Source organism: Phycodurus eques, chromosome 10 (genome assembly GCF_024500275.1).
Source record: "Phycodurus eques isolate BA_2022a chromosome 10, UOR_Pequ_1.1, whole genome shotgun sequence".
Taxonomy (NCBI): Eukaryota; Metazoa; Chordata; class Actinopteri; order Syngnathiformes; family Syngnathidae; genus Phycodurus; species Phycodurus eques.
The window spans coordinates 11,303,593-11,331,591 of record NC_084534.1 but is presented as its reverse complement, the minus strand read 5'-3'; the positions used below and the strand labels follow the sequence as shown (position 1 = coordinate 11,331,591).

The window sequence follows — 27,999 nt, the reverse complement described above, 5'->3', positions numbered from 1 at the left end:
TCCAGATCTTATTTTATTTGCATTGGTTGGATTCATTAATCTGTAATCAGCCCCATCACAAGTTTACATAGCACCCAAGCAAGCCAAAACTCTTAAAAATAAAATGCTTAAGGATCACAAAATTTACTATAACGTATTTCACTAAAAGTAGAAGGTTCATCTTCATTGACAGGTAGAAACGAAGAGGTAACTAAGATTACATGGAGAATAAAAATCAATTTCTGTCAATATTTGTAGGCAAGCAGTCTAACTGAACGTGCAATATGCAAAGTCAAAATCAGCAGGATGTGTACAGTAACTGTCAGCTCCAATGCTCAACAAGTGGCTTTCCTGTTTTCTTCTTCTGCTCATCTACTACAGTGTACTTGTGCACATTTAGAAAGTAGCTACAGCACAGCAGACAAGTCTCCCTGAATTCAGACCACAAAGGCTCAAATCACAGGAAAGACCACAGTGTATAAGACCTTATTGCATTGTCACATTTGGCACATTGCATCCTCCACCTTACAACCATAAATGTATATTAAACACTTTGCCCACTCAGTGATGAAAAATAAGCAATGTGCACGGAGAATCTTAGTCAAACACGGTGTGATTAAATACATGTAGCCCACTACAACCTGCTACCCATTTGGCACTTGTAACAACATCATAGATTTGAGTTTTGTGGTAAAAAAATATTGCGCACTGTTTTTTTTTTAACCACCAGCTGGTAAAGGTGTGTTTGTATGTACATGGCAGAGAACAGGCTGGACTACCATCAGCCTGCATGTCAGTAGAGCCAGCTCTCTCCATTGCAATGCAAATTACAAATATATATTGTCTTCTAAACAGTGACAAAACACAGTTCTGTTACACGGTCAAGAGTATTACATGGATTTACTGTGGATTCAGATTTTGACAGCTGTTTTTTAGTGCTTTTAAAACGACAGCATAAACCAGTCTTTTTGTATTAAATGGTGATAAATTCACAATTGTAAAAATTAAAACTGAACAGATGCATTATTTGTAGTGACAATAATTGTAATTTTATAAATTGTGCATGAATACAGATGTGAAATATCTGCATTTCTTTAAACTTTTTTTTTTTTTTTTTTTAAATGGCACCCAAAAGTTAACATCAGTAAGTGTGCCTATTTCTAAGTGAATGGCAGAATAAAAAGAAAATGAGGGTTGATATGGTTATTCCCTCTGGCATTAAACTACTAATTTAAGAGCCACCAGTAATTAGCCAACAAACACAGATTACACTTTGAGTAAGCTACCTACCTAAGCACCTGAAGCGACTAAACATCTGATCCTTTTCTTAGATGTAATTGGAGAGTAGAAAAATAAAAGCGACAAATTGTAAAATTCACCATATGACAGTCTCATCAAGAGATCTGTGTTTGGAGAGTGCAAAGATAACTGGTTTGGAGGTTTGTTCAGATTGTTAAAACCAATTGGCCATACAAGTGTCCTAACTGCTCTCCACGCGCCATGCTTCTTCAAAAGACTATTTTGACACAGGTGGACAATGTGACTTAAATTTTGTCCTGCACTGAGGTAATCCAACCTTTTGTACAGGAAATTGGAGTTACATTGTCCCAAAAAAGAAAAAAGAAAACAACCTCATATGCATTTGTGTTTATACAAACACAAGGGGAGATTTGTATTATTTTGTTGCTTGACACAGGATTAAAACCCGAAACAAAAATCTCTTTGGGCTGATAAAACACCTGTAGCAAAAGCCTGAGAAATTGGATAGGCAAGAAAATCACTTCAGTGTCAAAAGTCACAAACATGAATCTGTAATGATGTGACCCACCCTGTCTCAGACTCATGCATGTGGTACAAAAACACCCATTGTGTGCATTTAGAAGAGCAAGGAAAGGTGTACAGTCTAGCTGAAGAGTTTAATAAAGCAACCGTGGCAGTATGGCTTGTCATTCTGCTCCTTAAAGGTGCCCTTGTTGAGCTGCTTGAGGCAGAAAGCGCACACAAAGTGTTCCGGGTGAAATTTCTTGCCCATTGCTGTGATGCAGCGCCCCGTGATGGCCTTCTGGCAGCCTGAGCACAGCGAGCCACGCCGCTCGTGGTAGTGCGCCTCACAATACGGCTGACCCTCGTGGTCGAAGAAGCTGCCATTTATGAACGGCGTGAAACATTCCTGCAAACAACAACAATGTGCAATGAAATCAGGTGGTCTACTTACTGTATATGTCAAGTAATTTTACTTAAGATATAGAGCCACAAGTGTCCCACCCTGCAAACAAAGCATTCAGGGTGCCAAAGTGAGTTGAGTGCAGAGATGTAGTTGTCCAGAATAGCCCGTGCACAGCCTCCACACTTCGGAGCAAACATGTCAAAGTAGTCCTTCCTGCAGAACGCCTTTCCATCCTTTTCATGAAACCCTGCAGAAAAGCAATGATTCATGCTGACACTCCTGCATGTTTTTTTTTTTTTTAATAACATCAACCTGAATATTTAGATATTCAGGGAGTGCTTTAGTACCTTCTGGTCCAAAGAAGGCTCCACACTGGGCACAGAAGAAGTGCTCGGGATGCCAAGTCTTGTCCAAAGCAGTCACCACTTTCTGTGATTCGACAACAATCATGGTCAGTTTGTCTGAAGGTTGTCAGCCACTAACATTTGAAACCTGTAAGGGATCACTCATCTTATGTAAATGTGTAATGTTTAAAATAACACATTACTCATTGTAAAGCATGGTTATAAACACTTACACTTACACACACACACACACACACACACACAGTACTGTATAAGGAATGTGTATCCTAACCTCACCACCAGGGGGAGCAAGGTCACAAAAAACTACAATTCAGTACTTAGATGTACTTAGACAACTGCTGTCCGATTATGCAGATTGGATTTGTGTGTATAGACCAGTGATTTCCAACCTTTATGGAGCAAAGGCACATATTTTACAATTGAAAAATATCACGGCACACCAACAAACAAAAATGTCACAAAAAGTGGATACATTTATTACTGCATGTACTTCCTGCCATCTCATAGTATAGCATTAATTTGTTCTGTCCATCTCTATGCCTCACTGGCATAAATAGATGTACAAATATACATTATTTCTTGTAAATAATTTTTTTGAGCAGTTACGTAAAATTCTATAATTTCCCACGGCACACCTGAAGAGCGCTCACGGCACACTGGTTGAGAATCACTGGTATGGACTCATAAGCCACAAGATAGTACACTTGCATAATTAATGGCCACAACATTAAGTACACGTGCACAACCTAGCAAGTTCCAATACAACAGCTGTATCACAAATCCTGCCTTTACAAAGATAATGTTGAGTTCTGATTGAAACTGTCAGAGAGGTATTAATTTAACAATATGTTAACAATATTGGGTCTTATTAGATTGAGCAGTATAGCTTTATATATTGAGGAAAGGGAGGTCTGTAGATCTTTACATTTTGTCCTAGGTTCCTTTGTGACCTCCTGGATAAGTTGTCGCTGTGTTCTTGCCGTAATTTTTGTAGGCCGGCCACTCCCGGGAAGGTTCACTGTTCCATGTTTTCTCCATTTGTATATAATGGCTCTCACCGTGGTTCACTGATGCCCTACAGCCTTAGAAATGGCTTTGTAACCCTTTCCAGACTGATAAATGTCAATTAATTTACTTGCTATCTGTTCTTGAACTTCTTTGGATCATGTAATTTTGTTGCAACGTTTTGAAATCCTTTGGCTGACTTCATTTTGTCAGACAGGTTCTATTTAAGCTATTTCTCGATTGAACAGGTCTGGAGATAGTCATGCTTGGGTTTGGTCAGTGAAAATGAACTCATCTTTCTTTATATATAATAATAATAATAAAATGCGCGTGAGTTAATTCATGATTTAACGGGGGGGGGGGCTCTTACTTTTTCACACAGGGTCAGGTAGCTTTGAATAGTATTTCCTAAACTAAAATCATCTTTTTAAAACTGCATTAGATGCTTACTTGGGTTATATACATATGTCTGATATTTACATTTGTTTGATTATCTTAAAGTGGGGAAATTACAAAAAAAAAAAAAAGAATTTGAGAAGGGGGCAAATACTTTCCCACTGCACTGCATATATTCATGACAATTGCTTTTGCGAAGTCAACTATGGATGCATCAAACTCGCTCTGAGGTGGTAGATTGGAAAATATTGGGAGTGACTAATGTTGGACATTCCCTGGTTAAAGTCCACAAGTCACTTCCCCCTCAAGGGACACTGGAACTGTGTGTACGTGTGTTTGCATGCATATGCCTTTGTGCGTGCATGTATGTGCGGGTGTGTGTGTGTGAATCACGGAAATGAACGTATGAGTGTCTGTCTGTACCACACAAGAAGTCACTCATCCAATAATGGCCATGTTCCATTAGCCTGTGAATAAATAACTATACACAACCTTCCATGGATTATAGTAGGTTATGGCATGTGTGTTCATGTTTGCATTACTAACATCCAGTATGGGTCCATTACAGTAGTGGCATCGTGGTGAGAAGAGGCTGTGATAGTCTTTCTCGCAGTAAGGTTGTCCCTCACGCTCAAAGAAGTTCCTGGAGCCAATCTCGTCCTGGCAGTGTGTGCACACAAAGTGCTCAGGGTGCCACGTTCTTCCCATGGCAGTCACCACCTGGGGGATTAACCGCAAAAGGGATTAAATAAAAATGGGCTGCAAGGCAAAATGCCTGATACAGAGAAAATATTTACAGCGGCTGAAATAAGTATTTAACACTTTACCATTTTTCTCAAATGTATTTCCAAAGGTGCTATTGACATGAAAATCTGACCAGATGTTGGGAACAACCCAAGTAATCCATACATACAAAGAAAGTAGAACATATAAGATCAGAAATTAAGTTGTGTGTAATAATGTGAAATGGCACAGGGAAAAAGTATTGAACACGCCAACTGGTATTTATTTAACACTTTGTACAAAAGCCTTTGTTTGCAATGACAGCTTCAAGACACTTCCTGTATGGAGAAACTAGTCGTATGAATTACTCTGGTGTGATTTTGGCCCAATCCTCCACACAAGCAGTCTTCAAATCTTGAAGGTTCCGTGGGCTTCTTTTATGGATCTTGAGTTTCTGTTCTTTCCATAGGTTTTCGATGGGATTCAAGTCAGGTGATTAGCTTGGGCCATTCTAGCGGCTTTATTTTTTTCTTCTTTGAAACAAATTGAGAGTTTCCTTGTCAGTATGTTTTGGATCATTATCCTGATGAAATGTCCACCCTTGTTTCATTTTCATCATCCTCGTAGATGGCAGAAGATTTCTGTCAAGAATGTCTCAGTACATTTGCTCATTCATCCTTCCTTCAATAATGTGAAGTTTACCAGTACCATTAGCTGAAAAGCAGCCCCAACACCATCATGTTCCCACTTCCGAACCTCACGGTTGGTATGGTGTTTTTTGGGTGATGTGCAGAGGCCATTTCTCCTCCAAACATGTGCATTATGGCATCCAAAGAGTTAAATTTTGCTCTCAGCAGACCAGACTATATTCTCCCAGGTTTGTCCAAATGTTCAGCAAACTTTAAACGAGCGTTGAGATGCTTTTTGTTCAGCAATGGGGTTTTGTGTGGTGAGCGTGTATACACGCCATGGCAGCAGAGTACACTACGCACTATTTTCCTTGTGACAACAGTACCTGCTAATTCAGGGTCTTTTTGAAGTTCTCCACAGGTGGTCCTTGGCTCTTCGACAACTCTTCTGATTATTCTTTGCACTCCTCTGTTATAAATCTTGCAAGGAGCACCTGATTGATGCAATTTTACAATGGTATGATTGGCTTTCCACTTACGTATTATGGCCCCAACCGTGCTCACTGAAACGTTCAGAAGCTTAGATATGTGCCGGTAACCAATGCCATTGTTATGCTGTGCAACAATTAGTTTGCAATGGTCTTGAGACAGGTCTTTGCTCTTACCCGTCATGAGATGTGTCTTGACTCACAGCTTGGCAATTCAACATTTTTGTAGGCCATCAGTTAGGACTGAACCAGCTGATATTCATTTTCACTGACAAGGGGCTGGATTGCTGTTTGATTATTGATAGATTTTACGTGTTGTCTTGGCTTTCCATGCCTTTTGCACCTCCCTTTCTTCATGTGTTCAATACTTTTTCCCTATGACATTTCACATTTTTACACACAATTAAATTTCTGAGTTTATTTGTTCTACTTTCTTTGTATGTATGGATTACTTTGGTTGTTCCCAACGTGGTGAAATGTTCAGGTCAATAGCACCTTTGGAAGTATATTTAGTGAGAAAAATGGTGACGTGTTAAATAATTATTTCAGCCACTGTATTTACAAAGCAAATAGTGTCAAAACAACTTGATCTTTATCCACACACTCAAGTGTCTTATGATAATGACCTAATAAAATCCTACAGAGATAATTCCTTTTCACTTTGGTGACATTTAGCATGTAGTTTCACACGAGTGCTCACACAAATCTTGTGTACCATAGCCATACATTAATGCAATTACATCAAACGGGTTTGTGTTGACCATGTGCAAGTTCTACACAATTGAATCACCTGTCCAACAATGGGTTTCTTGCAGGCACCACAGACACCCTTCGCCACAGTTTGGACCCCCAGTCTGTTCAGGTCTGATTGCAGGCTCCCCAGCATGTTGTCCAGTTTATTTGCTGGCTTGGGTGGTCCAGTGGGAGACGTCTTTCCCTGTGACTGGATCTGACAGAGATTGTAGAGGGTTAGTATGAGGGCTTGAAAAGGCAACAAATAGACTCCCTCTCTTTTCTGGTTTTCTTGGCTACATTGACACAAACACAGTTCAGTAAAAAAAAAAAAAAAAAAAAAAAAAGAAATGCTACTGAACTCTAAAGCCCACCGGACCATTTTTTTTTTGGATGGTCCGGACCGGAGTAACTACAAGTTTGAGTACAGCATATAGTGTTCACCATGAATTTTTAGCATCGGACCAAAAGCTGCCCAGTAAAAAGGATCTTCATAGTCACAACCTTATTGGACAGAGTTTCAGACACATTGTATGATGAAACTCCAGCTATCAAAACAATAATACTAAGCTACACACTATTTTTTTTAATTATTATTTAAAAAAAAATAAAAAATAAAAAAAAGGTACTATACTTACTGACTGAGATTTCTAAAATGCATTTTTAAAACCATTAACAGTTCCTACAGCATGTGCGTGCTTCCACACGATCATTCTTTGCTATATTTTGTGATTTCAGTCTTTAGTCCATGGAATTTTCACAGTTAAGATGAAGTGAACCAAACAGTTGTTCTTCAAGTGAACTCTGTCCACTTGCTGGGTGTGCACCAGGGTTCGGATGATAGCATTCACACTTGACCAAATGAACCGTGGAGCAATCACACTGGAGTTTTTAACGAAACCCAAGTGTGTGAACACAACCTCAGTCTCTCATTAGCTATCCTATTACAACCTCTGGATATACAGTGCCTACCTTTCGGATTTGCAATGTAACAGTGATAAAAGATATAGTGTGTGGGTTAGTGTTCGGCTTTTCTTGACTGAAAAGAAGAAGAAAAAAAGCACCCTATTCATGGTGATTATACACTGGTATACTGGTCTTTGAGATATGGCAACAGTTAATTATTCTCCAGTGGGAAAGGCTATAAGTGTAGTGATAAATGTGCTGTCGTATGGCAGATGAGGTTTCAGTTGCACCGCAAGCCAACCATTCCTGCATATGGCCAGGAGGGGTAACACTGAACTTGCCTCTAAGCGCTTAAACTCCACTCAGAACACACAACTGTAGCCACTGTCATATGTCAGAATTAGAAAAAGCGGCTCAGTATCTCTAGCCTGGGTGCCAGTGCCACTCATAACCTGGACTGGGTTTCAGGCGACGCTCCGAGGTTATCCGTTTCCAGCTTGCTACCAAAAACAGACCTAAGGACTATACAACCCTGCAGCTGCCTTAAATCCAGACAGTATAAACTGCAGTTGCAAGTTGCAATGGTCAAGCACATTCGAGATGGCACCAGTAGTTTTAAAGTTCACCAAATTGATATAATTTTAGGATAAGATATAGGGAAAGAGGTTAAGAGTGATGGTCCATGCCTGCATAGGTGGGAAGAGGGCGTCATACTCTGTCTGACAGGACACTGATAGAAAGACCTTGGGGGATGGAGGTGGTGTGATGGGCTTGGGTGGGGGGCTTGGTGATGGAGGGGGCTGCACAGGGGGAGACAAGGGCTCCCTTGGAGGAGGAGTAAGATCTTTTGGGGGCGGTGGGGTAGGTCCCTGCGGTGGGGGAGGGGTAGGAGGGGGCGGCGGTAGTGGTAGTGGTGGCGGTGTCTGTTTTACTGGGGGTAACTTTTTGGGGGCTGGAGGGGACTTCAGAGGGGGGAGGACTTTTCTCTGGGGGACAGGAGACTCAGGAGGGATGATGATCTGGAGGGGGAGTGAGAAGGGAAATGGCAAAGAAGAGCAAGTAAACCACAAGAATAGGGAAGAAGAAGAAATAGTAGAAAATAGAATTGACAAACTAAAACGTGTCCACAAAATCACAAGTTACAAAACAATATTTTCCACTTACTTGACAGATCATTCACCAAAACTCAATCTTATCTGTAGATTTGAACTAGATGTTAACATGATGCTATGTGTCTCTAAGCTCTACCTTATCCAGAGGTGGCAGGGCCGTTTCTTCACGTATTCGCTGTGGTTTTGACATCACGATGACGCCTTCAGTCAGCCAGTCATCTGGCTGTTGTTTACGCCGGCGTTTTGCATGGCCAATTCCTAGTTTTCCCTGTAGCTCTTCAATGAGCCGATCTTGTGAATTACTCTTATTCACAATAACAGGTCCCATTTTACGTCGCACTACTCCATCCTTGTACATCGGGTGCACGTTGGAGGTCTCTTTTGTGCGACGTATAACCGACTTGAGCTGGAGAGTAAATGATAGTGGAGGTTGTGCCAAATTCCATGTTTGGTTTCAAGCACAGGACGAACAATCAATAACACTCCAAAATATGCATCTGTCAAAATGTTCCGCATTTGCACCACACACACAGTTATCTCCAATTGAATTTTTTGCAGGGGAAGAAAAAAAATTCATACTCTTCTGTCATTGCATCTCAAAGCCATTTGTTGTAGGTAAGTGAGGCATAGCATGCCAGAAACCCAAGATAATACATCACAAAGCACTTGCATGAGCCAAATCTAGGATGAAGATCAAGAAAAAAAAAAACTGAATATTTGCATAGAAAAGCAGTCGGGTAAAGGTTTAAGTCTACATGTGAGGAACCGGGTTCAAATCCAGCCTCCCTGAGGATTAGCAGTATGGAAAATGGATGGACTGATGGATGGGTGTTTGCATCATTTCTGGTTGCGTAAACATCACAGGCAAGGTCCTATGACGAACATAATTCCTGACTCAGGCAAGTAGGGGCATGCAGTCATCCTATTAGCAATTCTTTCAACATCAGCCACAAACTTCTCCAAGGAGACCTATTCCATCAGAGCCTTTTGCAATTCTTATGCAGTGACAAGCCATGCATCACACCACACTGATGACTCTGAGTTCAAATACAATGTACTTTTCCACAGCTTGTTTTGAATTGTAGGAACTTCGCTCCCAAAATAAGCTATTTGGGATATTTTCTTCAGTTACCACATTTACTTCATGGCAGCTCATTTTGGGCAAAATAAGGTATTTGAGATATTTTCTGCAGTTACTATATTTGCTTCATGCCATCTTATTTTGGGCAAAATAAGATATTTGGGATATGTTCTACAGTTACTAAATTTACTTTATGCCAGCTTATTTTGGGAGATGATTTGATGTCTCTCCTACTTGGCCAGAAGCTGATAAACGCTCAACGGCAGATGGCTGCTGTGTAGGCAGATCCAGCGTTGCATCTGGTGTCCCTGGGCAGGTGGAGGGGGTGAACCACTCATCAATCCAACTAGCTTCAGTCATTGGTGTCAGGGTCGCCTCTCGGCTCACATCTGGGTACACGCGATCATCTTCATCCCATGGTCTGTACTCATCCCCAGGCATAAGAGAAGTAGGTGGTTGGCTCTCATCTGCTTGAGTCAAGTCAGGTGCTAAAAGTTTATCTAAGGCATTATCCAATACAGGCTCCCGGCATGGCCATGTTAAGTCCATTATTTCACTTCGCTGATTTTTGGTAGGAGGGGAAGACGGGCTTGTTAATGATAAAGCAGAGAGCAATACTGGTGACTCTCGGGTACTACTACTAGTATCTGCAACCATGTAGGTCTTTTTGATGACTATAGCAGGACTTTTTGGAGTTGGACTTTTACTTTTTCGAATTGCTGCTGGACTTGAAATTTTTGGAAGCATTACTGGGTGTGCAATCTTAGGGACTAATTCTGGACTACAACTTTTGGAAGCAGTTTCTGAGCTAGAGACACCGAGGACAGTCACAGGACTTGCAAGCTTTGGAACTGGACTTGAGAGACTTGGAATTAACACTGGACTCTTGGGAACACTACTTGAAACCTGACCTGATAGTCTTGGAGCAGTTACTGGGCTAGCAGATATTGGCCATGTTTCTGGAGCTGTTGGCGTTACTGGACATTCATTCTTTTCAAGTACATCTTGGCCATGATCTGTGGGTGTTGGTCGACACTGTATTGCCAAAGTAAGTGGACTTAGGTTGGAAAGATCTACTAAACAGGGATTCCGAGAAGCAGGCTCTGAACTGGAACTACTTGAATTCTTTCCCAATGAACTTGAGGCTTTATCAGAAGAAACTTCAGTGACTGACAGACTAGCTGAGCTACTAAGTTCAGTTTTAATGGGTTGCTTTGGGGTAGACGAAACACTGAAGCTCTCCAAACGAGAGATATCAGAGGTGTCAATGCCACCACTTTCTTTTTTGGATGTTGTAACCATGACAGTTGAACCAGCAGTAAAGGTAGGGGCTGAACAACCATCTTCATCTATGTGGAGTTCCAGTGGAAGAGGGGTACAGGAGGGTGAGGTGTAACTAGATGAAGGATCAATATCCACAGATGAGTCAATATGGGTAATTGAGGACAGAGTGTCAAGGGTGACCATAGGTGAGCAAGCAGGATAAGAGGAGTCTACCACTTCCTGGTTCATTGAGAGTTGAGAGCCAGACTACCAGTAACACACACAGTACATACGTATAAACAAAGACATACACAGTGGTAGAGAAAAGAGAAACAGATCAAGAAAAATACATTGAGAGGAAGGGAATGGAAGGTAATGTCTCACAGACACACAAAAAAACAAGAACTGTCGTACAGTAGTGAACTTAGCAATGCTTTCTTAGGAGAAAATAATAATTTGTTTTTAACTTTAAGTGATTAGATTTAGAAATATAAAGTTTTCAAATGTTTAAAATTATGACCATTAATATGGTTCCATTGCATTCTATTTTGAATCTGCATATACCTGTATATAGACCCGTTCCCAAACTATCAAATAAAAAAATGCTCACATTGCTTTGGACTTTGAAGTCTGACAAGGAGGCCATCAGTTCATCTAGCTCTCGTGTGGCAGAGGACGCAGACATTCTTGCTTGTTGCTGTGCTTGTGTTTCCTCTTGTCCATCAAGCTGCCCATCAGACACCACCAAGGAAGTAGGACTAGAGGAGGAATGGGATAAATGCAATTGTTGACTTGTCAGAACAATGTTTATGTTATAACAGATGGATTTTACATACATAGGCGAGGGCACAGAGCTCTCCAGCTCATCCAGAAGGCTCTCCACACTTGGTCGTACGTCTTCTATTCCTCGCACCGCAGCACTGCGTTTGGGCTTCTCCAACACAGGTGGTGAGACCAGGGATGAAACGGACACTCCATTCTCCTGAATACTGTGGACCACAATGCTGGCAGGTAGAGGTGGGGCTGCCTCTTCTATTGACAAAAAAGGTATTTATGCTTTCAGCAAACTGTAAATCTTTTTTTCTTTTTTCTCCACATTATGAAAAGGAGAAGACATTGAACTGAACCAGGTAATGGGCAAACCTTCAGTTGGGAAGGCCGGGGTGCTTTGCTGGACAGTGTTGAGTTCCAGCAACAGGCGGTCCAACTCTGACAGGTTGCTGCCAAAGGACTGGTTCATGCCAGGTGAAGATTCACTGGTCTTCTGCTTATTAGGGAAACTGCACATAAAGCAAATACATTCAACATACATCATTAACAGAGACTAAAAACTTACACTATACACATGGTGGCATTACTACAGCATTTGAAGGGAGATCTTTTGGTTTTATAACAATGGTCAGAATATTATTGTGAAAAACAATGTATCCTTAGTTCAAATTTACACACTATTACAGGTTGTTTGTGGTTATGTTTTGTCCTCAAAAAGGCATTCTACCTGTATACATGGTCCTCTTCTCCGGCAGGTTGAGGTGGACTGCTGCGATCTAGTGACTGAGAAGGGGAAGTCACATGTGAATTAGTCTGTCCATTTAAATGAAAGTAACTTTTTAGAGTGATGAACATAAAATCATCTTGATAATTACTATGATACGTACAGGAATATTTGGGTCTGTGTCCTGTAATCCATTGAGGGTTTTCTCAGAGGGAATGGGTGGGCCTTGGGGTGAAAAGCAGATATCTTGCTGTGTCTCACCCCCAACAGGGAGAGCATAGGCTGTCTCATCAGACAAGAAAAGTGGACGTTTTGAAATGTGGGATGTCGTGGTCTCAAGGTCCGCCAACAAAGCATCTACACAGAAGAAAGAAATATATTTTATAATATTGTACAAAACAATTATACTGTATGCCTGTTATTCAGTCAGTCAACTTATCTACAGTTCTGCTTATACTAAACTAAAATAGTCAATTGAAACTTAACCACAACAGATGCACACATGAGGGAAGAACAGTCACAGCCATTTATTCATTGACCCTGACCTGCCTTGAGTCTCTTCATGTGCTCAAAGTATTACCAGTGGGCGGGGTCATGGAACATGTATCAACATGTACCAAAACCAAAAGTTATTCTAACTGCACATGACTTAAAGTGTACAAAACAGTGACAATTGAGAGAGAGAGGGGGAGGGTTAGGTAAATGTAATGGCAGCGGCATCTTGTGTTCACCTCACAGCAGTGGCATGCCAGTACCAACTTAGCTACTTGCCTCAAGAGAGCAAGCCAAGCATGCAAATGACGACTGACAGGAGTCTTCCAACTTTGGCACGTTACTCACGGTAGAGACGGTGAGGGAAATTAGATACAGTAAAGTACAGGGATCCTCAACTGGAACATAATTTGTTTGACCGAGTTGGGTCCCATTGGAGGAGTTATAATGGATGCATACATTAGTTCCTGCTAAAGCTACTGGTAAACTGTACTACTATAAATCATCCAGTATGTTTATTCTTGTGCAACGAGAGCTCCTCAGATATTTTCTATATCATTTTTTTTTTTTTTTTTTTTTAAAAGGTCCTGTATTTTGGCTAATTAGACCTCCATGGAGTGACTCTCTAACGTAGACTTAGTATAAAAGTGTCTATTTTATTCCAAAAAACACTTTGTGATACGGGTGCCCAGAAAAGGCCCATTTGACTGCTACTTCTGTTTGACCCAGTTTTGTATTTGCTTTCTCCATTTTTGGCTAAGACCGACCCCTTTCCTCTGAATGGTTGCCTCCGTGTAGAAGACCCCCTTGGGAGAGCACACGTGTTTGTTATGTTGACATCGCTGGCTCGGGAGAGGAAAGGGAAGGCGGAGATCTTCGCTTGTGACATAATTCGAATGACCTGATTTCAGGCCTCTCGGCAGAAAAACATCTAGAACTCAGGAATGCATTGACGACTTTAATTCATATTTAAATTTTTTACTGAGGCACCACAGAGACAATATCACATCCCAAATACGAGAAAACGTTTGTTTGAAAAATATGTCCCCTTTAAGTTTTCACAATAAATAAAAGACAGGTTCACACAATTTACATGAAATACCTATTAGTTTTAAACATAATGAAAATCAAGTAAACAAACTATATAACCAACTCCTCTGGAAAAAAAAAAATATTTTTAGCCAACAGCACTTACAAAAGTAAAAGCTATGCCTTCTATTAGAAAATCCTTGGGTAAAAACAAACACTAGATCCACAAATTAATTTGTCTGGGTTTAGAAAGGTGCCTCGGTCCAGTTCCAGAGGCTGCCTATTAATTACCTCTGGGATTGGAGAAGCAGTTCTTTTATAAGCAATGGCACCCCTAACTCAAAAGTTAACAGCTGTATCAGTCCCTCTTTTTGCCATGACTGTTCAACTACCATTCTAATAAAACTTTAAACAATTGTTGTCTGGCCTTCTCTGGGGTCCTCGCATGCTACTTAGCATCAAATTTGGTCTTTAAATACAACAGCAAGATCAAAACACTAACATTAGAAATATCTGACGACCTGGAAACCAACAATTAGAATAGCACTGTATCATCAGTAAAAGTCCCTAGACAGCGAGGAGACACAGCAGAGGCAAGACCAGATCCATAGCAGATCTACTTGGACTGAGTTAGGATTAGCACGATTAGCATGGCTCACATGCCAGTAGACTAGGTTGCACAGCAGAAATTCCACTGTGGACAGTCTCATTGCCCAGTGTTTTATTGTGGATTTTACAAAACTGTGTACACTGCTGAAGTCAACCATTTGTGAGAAGCACAAACATAGATATTGAGAAGTAAGAGAGTAGAAAATAAAATAAAAAATTCACATCAAGATCAGTATAGATCTGTAATCAGCATGCCAAGGGGAAGTCAATATGATTGTAATAGCATACTGTTTTTAGACAAAATGTATGTGGTGTGTGGTTTTCCTGTGTTCTAACCAAGATTCTTGACATTTCTCATACTTCGGTGAGATGTGACAAGAAATACCAGTGTAGGCCCTACAAAGATGTTTAAGGTTGTGTAATCTAAACAGGAAAAAAGGGAAGGCAAATGAATAGAAATTTTTATGGGGGGGTGGGGTGGGGGGGGTTATGTTCAAGTCAATGTAGAACACAAACCCCAACGAAGGCAGAGTAAGAAATGCTTTGTCTTTTGACAAGTGGACAAAAACACAATTAATGTACTCTATGTATGGCACCTATTAGAGTTGAGGTTTGATTTTAATTTGTAGATTAGATTTTCCATGCATCCATCAATTTTCCCTACCGCTTATCCTCACGAGGATCGCGGGCGTATTGGTATCTATCCCAGCTGACTCTGGGCAAGGGGAAGATTTGAACCAGGGTCCTCAGAACTGCGAGGCAGCTGTGCTAACCAGTCTTTCACCGTGCCACCAGATTCAGCTTTCTTTTTTTTCCACATTTATTTTTCAACATAGCTTTAAAAAAAATAAAATAAGTTACAGAGGACTAAACAAACAAATGCCCAAAAGACAACAATCATGTTTACTGGAAAACTCAGCTAAACTCATTGTGTCATTTGGCCAAACTCCTGCTGTTCTCAGAACAAAGCTCTACTGCAGAAGCTGAAGACCTCAGTTAACAGATGTTAGTCCAGATGGTTTTCACAGGGGATGCTTATCAAATTAGCTGTGCATCTGAACTGGCTTTACCCATCATTAAAAACAATTTGCAGCTCCAAAATAAGTTAATGCTCAACCATTTACCCTCAGGCTACGCAGAACATAAATTGTCCAAAATGACAATGTAGGTGGTGGATGAAATGCACAGCTTCTATACCAAGTGGCATGAATAATGTTGTAAACAAAGCTAATAGAGTAGTTTGGAAGTAGTGAAGCGCATGTTTTGAAGCATGTTTGTTCACTTAAAAGTGTGTGCTCGGCGTGCTCTAGCCCATCCACAAGCTACACAAATCCAGAGGCATGTCAGCTTCCTCTGCCAAGAGGACATACCACGAACGCATGCATTCTCCTGTGGCCAAAAATCTATATCCAATACAGTGAGGAGAGGAAATAATAAATAAATAAAAAATATTCACCCTCAGTCTGACAGGATCCCATTCTCAAAAAGAAGTTTCCAAGAACTTGAAAAGATCATTTCCAATTTAGTAGTACAAACCCCAATTCCAATGAAGTTGGGATGTTGTGTAAAACGTACATATATAAAAGAGACTACAATGATTTGCAAATCCTTTTCTAACTATAATCAATTGAATAAACTGCAAAGACAATATATTTAATGTTCAAACTGATAAATGTAATTACTTTTTTACAAATAATCTCTTATTTGAATTTGATGCCAACACGGTCCATAAAAGTTGGGACAGGGGCAATAAAAGAATGGGAAAGTGGAGGAAAGCTCAAAAAACACCTGTTTGAAACATTCCACAGGGGAACATGTTAATTGGAAACAGGTGAGTGTCATTATTGGGTATAAAAGGAGCATCCTCGATAGGCTCAGTAGTTCACGAGCAAGGATGGGTCGAGGTTTACCACTGTGAACTGTGTGAGCAAATAGTCCAACAGTTTAAGAACAATGTTTCTCAACATATAATGGCAAGGAGTTTAGGGATTTCATCAGCTACGGTCCATAATATCATCAAAAGTTCAGAGAATCTGGAGAAATCCATCCACGTAAGCAAGGCTGAAAACCAACATTGAATGCCCGTGACCTTTGATATCTCAGGCGGCACTACCGCCAAATAACGTAATGAGTTTAGCTGAGTTTTCCAGTAAACGTGATTATGATGTCTTTTGGGCATTTGTTTGTACTACCAATAAAGGATATTGCCACGTGGGCTCAGGAACACTTCAGAAAAACATAGTTCAGTTAACATAGTTCATCGCTACAGCTACAAATTCAAGTTAAAACTTGACCATGCACAGCAAAAGCCATACAGTATATCAACAAGACCCAGAAATGAGGACAATGAAATGAAATGCTAGGAATGAATGAAATGAAATGAGGATGATCTCGGGCCCAGCTTCTCTGGGCTCGAGATCATCTGAGATGGACTGACACCAAGTGGAAAAGTGTGCTGTGATCTGACAAGGCCACATTTCAAATTGGTCCAGAGGACATGAAGTCCATGATTTCCAAAAACAAAGAGGAAAAGGAACAGCCAAATTGTTATCAGCGCAAAGTTCAAAAGCCAGCATCTATTATGGTATGGGGGTGTGTTAGTGCCCATGGCATGGGTAACTTGTACATCTGTGAAGGCACCATTAATACTGAAAAGTATATACATGTTTTGGAGCAACATATGCTGCCATCCAAGCAGTCTTTTTCAGGGATGTCCCTGCTTATTTCAGCAAGATAATGCCAAGCCACATTCTGCACGTTACAACAGCATGGCTTTGTAACAAAAGAGACTAGACTAGCCTGCCAGCAGTGTAGACTTGTCTCCCACTGAAAACGTGTGGTGCTTTATGAAGCAAAAATATGACAATGGAGACTCTACTAGACTGTTGAGCAACTGAAGTTGTACATCAAGCAAGAATGCGAAATAATTCTACCAACAAAGCTTCAACAATTAGTGTCCTCAGTTCCCAAATGCTTATTGAGTGTTGTTAAACGCAAACGTGATGTAACACAGTTGCAAACATGCCCCTGTCCCAGCTTTTTTGGAACTTGTTGCAGGCATGAAATTCAAAATGAGTGAATACCAGTGAAAACCAAAAAAACTATTTTATCAGTTTGAATATTTAAAATCTTGTCTTTGTAGCGTATTCAACTGAATATTGTTTGAAAATGATTTGCAAATCATTGTGTTCTGTTTTTATTTACATTTTACACAACATTACAATTTAGGGTTAGGGTTATTCTGGAACGAACAGATTTTGTCAACGGCATTTTAAGTGACAAATGGAAACTATTTTTGGACACATTGTTCAGCCCCAACGGTTCATTTTATCCAATATCCATTATTTTGGGGTCCGTTTTATCAATGTTCCACTGTATGTGACGCTTGCTATTATTACATGATCTTAGTGGTTCCACTGTAGAGCAAAGCTTAATAACAAATGTAAAGTTAATCAATTTGTCCTTGGGTTAAAAGTAAGAATTCGCTCCTCAGGCACTACAGGGCTGTGTAGAGTTGGGTATCGAGAATTGATTGGAAACGGGACTAACGTTCCGGTTCTCCCAGAATTGTTAAAATTTTAAAATTTTGGTTCCCAGTTTCGATGCCCAGAAGAAGAAATGGCGAAAGCCAACGAAGAAATGGCAAAAACCAACGAAGAAGAATGCACACAAAGACGTGCTTGTGCCCAACGACGGCGGTGGACAAAACTGTCTTAACTTTGTTAAAATTAATGACCAGTCGCCTCAATGCAACACTTGGAATAAGATTATATTGTACAAAGGAGGCTTTCACGATGTGTAGCATCTGACGCTCTGACTCTCACTCCGAGCCTCAGCCTACACCCCGCACAGCTTAAGTGAAGTCAACTCTCAGTCAATTGGGTGAGTGGAACAATATAAAACGTCTATGCCAACATTGAGACAGCTAACAAGGTAAACGGTTGATTGCACATTTGCACTGATGGTTATTAGCATTAATTTTAGTCTTCAAACCAATGTAAGAGCAGATGAGAGAAAAAAAAAAGCTTAACATTGAGCTAAAACTTCACAGTAGCAACTTTACATTAGAATGAATTGACACAAACATTGTTTCACAGTATCACAAACGCTAACCTTGTGCCTCATCGGTGGGTACGGAAAGGAATCTACGTTTTATAGCACCTGCCCCCCCCCCCCAAAAAATAGTGCCGTGTGAAGTTACCTTTCGTGCCAAAATACTAAGTTCTGGTGCGTACCCTTCAAAATAAAAGGCTACAAGCTTAAAACAGAAAGTCAAGTTAAAACTTGCACATATAAATCATTTGACGTGATAAAACAGTCCCAAATAACGATTTTAACAATGCTATATTTAACGTTTAGCTGAAACATGAATGAATGAATATTAAGTCAATTGGGTTAGTGTCGACACACATTGCCTTTTAGTTCATAGGTTTTATATAGATACTGGTTATAAAGAACCCCAAGTCAAATGTTCATTTTAGTCTATGCTGCGGGCTGCTAAGAAAATGAATGCTCATAATTTGGACACCCTTTATTTAAACCATGCAAATGTTTTTGAAAAGTTAAAATAATCGGAATTGAGAATCGTTTGGAACCGGAATCGAAATAAGGAACTGGAATCAGGACCGGAATTGCTCAAATTCAAACAATGCCCAACCTTAGGGCTGTGGTGGTTGGTGAGTAGAGAGTGTTCTAATTTTGGGGGGAGAACCCAAAAAAAGGACTCATTTCAGACAAACAAAGCATTCGAGCCAAAATAAATGTGCAATAAATCCAGTTTACAATTAATATCAATAATTGAGCAGTTACAATCAACAGAGACAGAGGAAGTGACATGGCAGAGCACAATGGGCTAGACACAATGAAGAGCATTGTTCACAATGTATATATGGTTCCTTTTCCATCCCCTTCTTTCCTGCAGAGCCCCCTCCCTCTTTTGAAATCTTGTTCCTTTAATCCGCTCTCCTGCCACCCAGATCTCGTCAGTCTCTTTTTATCTTCCTCTCACTTCCTCTTTCGCTTTCCTGTAATGAACCCCTGCATGAAGCAATGGCCATGTAATTAAAATGCATACCATTCTTCTGGGAGGAAGGGAGTCTCCTCAATATGCGTCAACCCACATTTTAGCCTTGAAGGATGTTTGCATAGTGACACACTTCCCAATTTCACTCACTTTCTTATTGCCATGCTTCATTGTGTCTAGCCCCTTGTGCTCTGCCATGTCACTTCCTCTGTCTCTGTTGATTCTAACTGCTCAATTACTGATATTAATTGTAAACTGGATTTAATTGGACAAAGTCCAGAGCATGACTGAAAAGGACATCAACAGAGGCAGGACACCCTGTCTTCCTGACATAGTACAGGGTATCTCAGCTAATGGGAGCATATAGTCAATCAATGCACCCAACTCATCTGATTGTGGCTGATAGTGGTTTGTTAGCAGAAAAGGGGCAACAACAAATCAGCTTTAGAAATGATGTTTAAAGCTGCACGGGGAGATAGTGAGTTTCAGGGCAAAACTGAAGTGGGGCTGAAACACAAAGGTTTCATCTTTGAAGTTTATAAATGTCATGACATTTAAAATGAAACTGCGTTAATATCAAATCTTCTCTCCATTTGTGCTCTCCTTTTGTCCAACAACTCCTTCCTTCCTCTCATTCCTTTGGTTCTTCCTGTGTTTTTCATGCAGCTGATATAAATTCCTGACATGCCTCAGCTCGTTGTCTATACGAGAACACACAAGTGGTGAACAACTGAAAAAGATAGCTTCAAGAGGCAGCACGGGAAATGTGTTGAGCTGAAGCGAGTCAGTGTATAATGCGATATGACAGCCTTTCATGTTGTGTTGTGAGTGAGACGGCCTGTCGGCGCACTGCGTGCTAACACACAATGAATACCCTCACGTGGGCTTGGACCACAATAAGGGACGCTCACTTGTGAACTTGCACTTGATGCGGTCACAGTCTAAGCTACAGAATGTAACTTACTTGGGCTATGTTACACGTTCTATTTGATGGTCTCACTCATTGGGGGAAAGGCACATGGTGCGAAGGCCTGCTTCAGATATCTTCGTTTCTTTTCCACTGATATTCTTAGACAAAATAAATCAGTGTTTTGAAGGCTTTCCCATAACCAAAAACTCACCAAATTCTGCAGGGTTGGGTGTTTAACCAGATGAACATTTGCATTTTGCAGTGTGTCAACCAAAAACTCTTTCTGCAGTACAGTCCAGAATCTTTGGAAAGTTTAGCCCTCAAAGCCAGTTTCCCTTGGCAACATGAAATTCAGTAGAAATGTTTATCATGAGCAGAACCACAAACAACACAGAAAGCGGCAGTTTTAGGGGTCCTAACTTGTCCTAGAGATTTTAGGCAATGCTAATTTGCCAAGCTACAAATCATCATTACGTGTGGGCGGAGCATGGCAGTGAAGTTGGCTGACTTGCCATAAAAAAACAAAACTTGAAGTCATCGCCATAAGATCAGGTCAACCGTCTTGTGTGTGATGAAGACCCCGGCCTTAAGAAACTCATGGGTACTCCCTAAATGCAATAACTACGCTTCTGACACACTAATATCCTTCAAACTCGCAATGTTTGTCAGGTGCACCACCCCAACAACGGGCGGGGGTTGGGGGGAGTCCCAGGTTCCTTTTCTCAATGTTAATTTTTAATAGATATTTATCCTGTATGGTATATTTGGTTTAAATTATCATTCACAAATCAATACTTCTATGGCAGCAGGAGTACATCAAACAATGTGGTGGAAAGATCATCTGACATTTTCTTCCTACATCCAATCAGTTTGGGCTGCTTGTGTATTTCCTCCAGTAAAGTAGGTCAGAGGCTCAGAAACAAGCTGCTCTCTGTCCCCTCCAGGAGGACCAGGACACAGGGAAGTGAACTGAGAGGACAGTTACTGCAAAGCAGAAGCAAATCACTCCACTGGAAAACAATTTGCTGTATCAGAGCCAGTATCTACCTGTATGTGTGGATTAGTAATCTTCACCATGCATCAGTGGGACTGTTATTAAAACACAAATTGTCTGCAGTGTATCAAACTCCCTGAATTATCCTCTTTAAGTACCAGATGCTTACAACAGTTTTAAATAAACAAACTAGAATGGCACACTGGACAGCGTAAACATTAACCAACATAGAAAAGCGCAATCAATACGACAGATTTGATGCTCATGCCTGTATGGGTAATCAGTAGTTAAGACAATAAAATGCTGTACAACAACCAACAAACAGGTGTGAAACACTTGGCAACGATAACTCTTATCTTTCCCACATTTATCAAAGACATTTATCAACACTGCCAACATCTGTTGATATAATGTAGGGGCACTATGTTATCTCACCCTACTCACACAATGATCATACACACTCTCAGAAATCAGAACGTGAAGACCACTTGGAAGGAATGCTTTAGACTCATGAGAAGTCACTGAATCAGTCTACTCGTAAAATATTTCCATTTGCGCATCATGCATGTCATGCGACCAATTATTTTTTTATTATTACTGTGGCATTCTACCCTTGTGGGAGCTCGACAACTGAAGAAGAAATATAATTTAGAGTTTAACCAAAATGTCTGGGATTATTAGAATGGAGATACCAATGAGGAGAAATATGATTACTACCATAGAACAGGAAAAGCAACTTATTGCTGGCGAACCCATCTTTGATGGCTGTCACATCTTCCACCTCGCTTGGCGGCGAGTGTTCGCGGCAGCTGACTACTTGCTTCTACTAGTAGAAGCAGAGCCCAGAGTGTCAAAAACATGCGAGCACAAAGACAATGTAAGCTTTTTGTGGCACATTGCCAAACACAAACACCCTACCCCCGCACGTCTTCACGGCGCAAGTACTGTATTTTCACGACCATAGGGCGCACTTAAAAGTCTTAAATTTTCTCCAAAATGGACGGGGCGCCTTATAACGCGGCGCGCCTTGTGTGCATAGAGTTCCAAAATCTGTAAATGTTTTTCTGTGATGAGCACTCCACTTGACTGACTGGGAGCATTTCCTGCCGACAGGCTGCTTATATAGAGGAAAGCCGGACGTGACTGAGGACAGCATGCGGACGTTAAAGGGGGAAGGGTGCGCGTGACAGAGGACGCTAAAGGCATGCCCCCAGTATATATATAGCGCCGGGGTGTACATTGTGCAAAACAACATGGCAAAATGGCACCTACGAAGAGACACGCTTACGAAGCACAGTTTAAACTGCGAGCTATCAGTTACACGGAGGAACATGGGAATCGAGCAGCCGTGAGAGAATTCAAGATCAACAAATCCATGGTTCGCAAGTGGAGGAAGCAGGAAAACGAGCTTCGCCAAGTCAAGAAGATGAAGTCTTGTTTCCCCGGAAACAAGGCGAGGTGGCCCAAGATGGAAGACCAAGTCAAGCAATGGATTAATGAGCAAAGAATATCTCTCTAGTCACCATTCGACTGAGGGCAATAACTCAGCGCTTGCCATCCTTCCAGCCACAATTTGTAAATGTATTGTGGATGCTTGAGCTAACGTGTCTGCTTGCACTGTTGTTTGATTTTTCGTAAAAGCCGGCATCATTTCTGAGGACCGGCACAGCAACGAGACTGACTCCAACAATGACGTTCCTAGGATATTAGGATTTGCCCCTTTCGGCTAAGACATCTCCCTGAGGAAGTCCACAAAATAGGTAGCCAGTGACTAAGTGTTTGTGACCTGCAGTGTTGGTTAGCAACACACAATGCACTTGACTGCCATCACAGCACAGAGGTCTGTCAGGGCACTTCCCATCACAAATCACACACTTAGCAAGCAGAGGAGCAGCCATAACAAGGAAGAGCTTACTAAACTCTGCCATGTACACTGACAATGCAGCTGGTAATACAAGGCAAACAAACAGAAGTCAGCTTTACTACATCAGCGCCTGAATATTTTTTTAACTGGTAAAGTTATTTTCAACATCAAGCCCGTAGGTACTGAGATGTTGCCTCAAAGGATACATCAAGACCCATGCGAGATGACATGACAGTTGGCTGGCTGGCTGGCTAGCTGTGGAGCTGTCACTGCTCAGTAAAATTGCTTGTCAAAGCACCCGTCCACACCAGCAGACCGTGATCTGAAGAGCATTAGCATGCGTGCGTCTACCAACATATGGTTCAAGCCCTTCAGCAAGTTCACTTCAAAGTTAAGCAGATGGACAAAAAACCCTGCAGGAATGAATGAGGGATTCCTGCAAAAACCCACAAGTTACATTCATCAAGTCTGGACTTGTCCCTAGAAGGCCAAAATTATTCAAGGTCCAACTCCTAACATTAAGATATTTGATGGCAGGCTTCTATTATTAAGGCAGAAAAATTGACAAACTGGGAGGCAGGGATGACAAAATAACTGCCTTTTTACATTTAACTCATTCCCTGTCAATGCCGTCCAAAGACGTCATTAAGAATCCATTTATTCCCTGCCAATGCAGTCTAAAGACGTCAATGGCGTTTTTGGATGGGTGGGGGAGGGTCTTGTGCAGTTTATGTGTGTTCGTCAAGCTTCTGGATAACTGCAATGAGGATTGGCACCCTGTAGAGGGCAACAATGCCTTGAGGTGAATGTCCCTCCCTCAGAGGAAGAAGAGGAAGAAGAAGGAGGTGGCGGGCGGGGTACAAGAGACAATGAGAACACAAACATAATGGCAGAAAAGAGTGAAGACAAAATGAAAAAAAAAAAAAAAAGCTTTTCGGTACAAGAAATTTATTGCGCCAAGGCAAGAAAAATATTCCTGCAACCGACAGGAATGACGCCTTAGATCATGCAGGGACTAAAGGATGACGCTCCAAGCCAATCGCTTTGTTCAAAGCGATCGCGCAAAATGCCGACCCATACATATGGCAAGATGCTCTCGACCGCTTGCTGGCTGATCGTCTGCCGACCAGGATTTGAATAAGTGGGAAGATAGTGAACTCCCTTTTGGATAGCCAGACGAGCTTCCTCGACGAAGTCCGGTTGTCGATTGCAGCTTTAGCGAGTAAACACGCTCCTTCAATCCTTGTTACATAAAAACATAATTTTGTCCCACGAGTTAACATAACAATGTAACATCTGTTGAAAATAAAATCCATGTGGATAAAACTTTGCTAGATTTTATGTGCAAGGTAATAAAAACCTGGACTATTGAGCAAATTAATTAAAAATAAAGTAATTTCATTACAGTAAGTACCCATTATTTCTGTCATGCAATGTTGGTTTGACCTGACTGATTAGAATACACGATCTGACTAGAGCAGTGATTTCCAACCCTTATGGAGCCAAGGAACATATTTTACAATTGAAAAATCTCACGGGACACCATTCATTCATTCATTCATTCATCTACTGTTCTGCTTATCCTCACTAGGGTCGCGGACGTGCTGGAGCCTATCCCAGCAGTCTTGGGGCGAGAGACGGGGTACACCCTGAACTTGTCGCCAGCCAATCGCAGGGCACATAGAAACAAACAACCATTCGCACTCACATTGACACCTATGGGCAATTTAGAGTATTCAATTAACTTACCCTGCATATCTTTGGGATGTGGAAGGAAACCGGAGTACCCGGAGAAAACCCACACAGGCACAGGGAGGACATGCAAACTCCACACAGGCAGGGCTGGGATTTGAACCCCGGTCCCCAGAACTATGAGGCAGATGTGCTAACCAGTCACCCACCATGCCGCCCACGGTACACCAACAAACAAAAATGTCACAAAAAGTGGATACGTTAATTACTGTATTTACTTCCTGCCATCTAAGAGAAGTTATGTCTGTCACTATGCCTCACTGTCATAAATAGAGGAACAAAGATACATTATTTATTGTAAATATAATTTTTTGAGCAATTAAGTACACAAATTTATAAAGTAAATGAAGAGGTCATTTAAATAGACACATTCCTCCATCTTGTGATCGGATCGGTGATTAGTTATCGTTTCTTTTAAACTTGCTGATCGGGCCCAAAAAACCTGATCGTGTAAAACCTAGTTTTATGGAGTAAAGATTGACAGTGACTCGAGATATGATATTTGCTAAATTCGGACTTAAGACTATGTAGGCTACATCAGTTCTCATTTAAGAAGTACGTCGCCCACGCCCATTCTGTGAGTGTCATTTCCAACGCTGCGGCGGCTGAGCTGAAAACGCTCTGGAGAGTTGCCCAACTGCAAAACGCTGCCACTAAAATGACAGTGTGGCAAATCACAATGAGAAGCAACAGAGCTGAGAGGTAGTGCTCAGTAGAGTTTGAGAAAGAAGGCCAACTTGGAGGCTGTTTGTCAGTCATCTCTTGCTTGTGCGTACCCTGAGTACAACTTTGACAAAAAAAGTGAGGAGGCGAGGTCAATCCAAGTTTGCCTTGAGAAATGTCACAGCATCACGAGAAGATTAAACACATCTGTGTCAACAACAAAGCAATTCAAATCATCGCTCCGCTTCATGTTTCCATTTACAGTCTTGTGGAAAAAGCGGGTGACCAAAATTTACAAGCTGCATTGATCTGCTCTGCTGCAAACTAACCCATCTTTTAAACTGTCAATAGACAGCGGCCTGTGTGGTTGGCCACTGGGATGCTTGCATGGGGAGTGAGTGGGTGGAGCAAGAAGGAACATGAATTCTGGCTGTGACTCCATGCTTTCATGTGGACTGAACACTCCCTAGCCTGACACTGGCCCTGCTCCTACAGATGGTTCATACTGCACATTTTACAATCCAGCGTGTACTCCTGTGCAGCTTGTGGATGAGGAGAAATCAAAGCAGCTCGGTTGCATCAGAGAGCAAAGTGAAGGAGAGGGAAGAGAGGTGTCTGCAGGCCAACGGAAGGTTTCAGGTTGCTGCTGGCTCATCACTTGAGAAAAGGGACTCTTCTTCTCTGCTAAATATACATGACGGAGTTCTCATCTCTGTGGTAGATCATCATCTTCACCTCCCAAGTAGTTGTTTGAATCATAATCATAGATGAGACAAAACACTCAGCGTGATACATACTATCCCATGTGAAACTAGTTTAGAGTTTAGACACCACAGCTAAAACCACGACAGTATAGTATTTGCAACCATGTGACGTGGACATTTGACTGGGGTGTGTGACACTTTTTTTAAGCAGCAACTTCAAGGAGAGCCATGTAAGATGAGGAGCTATCCATAAATATTGACTGGATATAGAATTACTAATATTCTTTGTGAAGTGTCATCAATGCCACGTTAGCAACTCCAGGCGTGGCTCTAACTGGATATTCAAAGTGTTCTGCGCTCGGGCAGGCGCGTCCAGATTATTAGAACAAAAACAGCAAAGACTTGATAATAAGATGCAAAAGTAGCTTTTCTGAATGCTTTCTATTCCAAATGTCACATTACCATGCAATAAACAAATTTCTTCGGAAATGTCTTCTCAACTTAACTTTACAATTCAGACTTCTGAATACCCATGACCATAAAGTTAAAGTTGCAAAAAAAAAAAAAAAAGTCCCAACATGCTCTGATGGTTTAATTAGCCTACTTCTGAGGTTTCGCTCTCTTTTTTAATTACACAGTTTTTTTTCCACACAAGGGAGTATTTGACTTAAACTATTTACACTTGAGGAAGCTCACACAAGTTACTGGCTGCTCCTAAATAGAAAGGACTGTTGTTAACATGTGGTGCAAGTAGCTGACTAAAAAGGAAATGTGGAGGGCCGCATTTGAAGTCCAGCATTCACCTCCAGCTGGGCTTCAACATATAAAAAGCACCACTGCTGTGACAGTATAGTTAATTATTGGCTTTAAAATGCCTGCTTGTTTTCGTAGCTTATAAATACCACTCTTGCCATCCCATTTGTAGTTCACCCTCAGTCGAACCCAGCTCACAAACACCTTCTAATCTAATGTGAAAAACAAACGAATGGCTGTAAGCGTGAAAAGTTAGAGACCCGTGAAGTGGCCGAGCCTTGTTCGATGCTGGTGGCGATGTAAGGTCACTGAAACCACTCCCATTTTCACATGAACTAATAAACAGGGACATTTATTGGGACTTTTCGTAATGTACCTGAAGGCAACATTTAATTAAATGAGCCACACGAGGCCTTTCTCTGTTCGGTACACTCGTCTTGCTTTCACACAAACTTGGACGTATTCACGTGTTCCCAACACAAACCAGCCTGCTAAAAGGCGTGTTGGCGTACACGAGCATGCTAACGCACACGTACACACATGTTATTGAAATGTTGCGCTAAAGGCGGCGGGCTACATTTACCCAAATCATCCATGTTGTCCGGAAATCAATGCTGTGGAGAATCCGCTCCTTCGAGGACCGTTTTGGACTGGCCACCCCTCCTCCGACGTAGCGTCCGCTCGCTAAAATGCGCTGGATATACGCAGCGAAGTTTTCAAGTTCCCCTTGAGCACACTCATGGCCACGTAGCCCCCGCGAGGAGGAGGAGGAGAACCTCCCGACCAGCCCCGCTGCCGCCCTGTGAAAGCCCACCAGCTGAACACATAGCAGCGTGCGCCATCTAGTGGGATATTAAGGAAGTGC

At 41.4% G+C, this 27,999-nt stretch overlaps 2 protein-coding genes across 2 annotated transcripts; both read right to left on the bottom strand.

The window, feature by feature from the left end:
* On the bottom strand, positions 1-27,901 carry pxna (paxillin a). Its single transcript, XM_061688150.1, has 11 exons — positions 27,718-27,901; positions 12,505-12,698; positions 12,345-12,400; positions 11,990-12,126; positions 11,683-11,878; positions 11,457-11,604; positions 6,543-6,701; positions 4,459-4,632; positions 2,494-2,575; positions 2,245-2,393; positions 1-2,149 (listed from the first exon to the last, which is right to left on the bottom strand). The coding sequence occupies exons 1-11, from the start codon at positions 27,728-27,730 to the stop codon at positions 1,883-1,885; spliced, it is 1,575 nt and encodes a 524-aa protein (XP_061544134.1). The 5' UTR covers positions 27,731-27,901; the 3' UTR covers positions 1-1,882.
* LOC133408855 (uncharacterized) lies at positions 7,415-8,920 on the bottom strand. The gene is made up of 2 exons (XM_061688151.1): positions 8,639-8,920; positions 7,415-8,409 (listed from the first exon to the last, which is right to left on the bottom strand). Exons 1-2 carry the CDS (start codon positions 8,858-8,860, stop codon positions 8,032-8,034), a joined length of 600 nt encoding a protein of 199 aa, XP_061544135.1. The 5' UTR covers positions 8,861-8,920; the 3' UTR covers positions 7,415-8,031.
* Positions 27,902-27,999: the final 98 nt, after the last annotated feature.

What these genes read in the sequence shown, in the direction of transcription:
- LOC133408855 (XM_061688151.1), bottom strand. Translation starts at nt 8,860, where the DNA reads ATGTACAAGGATGGAGTAGTGCGACGTAAAATGGGACCTGTTATTGTG. An exon ending in CCCTGCCACCTCTGGATAAG is followed by an intron (nt 8,410 to 8,638) that starts GTAGAGCTTAGA and finishes CTCCCCCTCCAG; the next exon opens with ATCATCATCCCTCCTGAGTC.
- pxna (XM_061688150.1), bottom strand. An exon ending in CCCGGCCTTCCCAACTGAAG is followed by an intron (nt 11,879 to 11,989) that starts GTTTGCCCATTA and finishes TTTTGTCAATAG; the next exon opens with AAGAGGCAGCCCCACCTCTA. An exon ending in GTAATGGACCCATACTGGAT is followed by an intron (nt 2,576 to 4,458) that starts GTTAGTAATGCA and finishes GTCGAATCACAG; the next exon opens with AAAGTGGTGACTGCTTTGGA.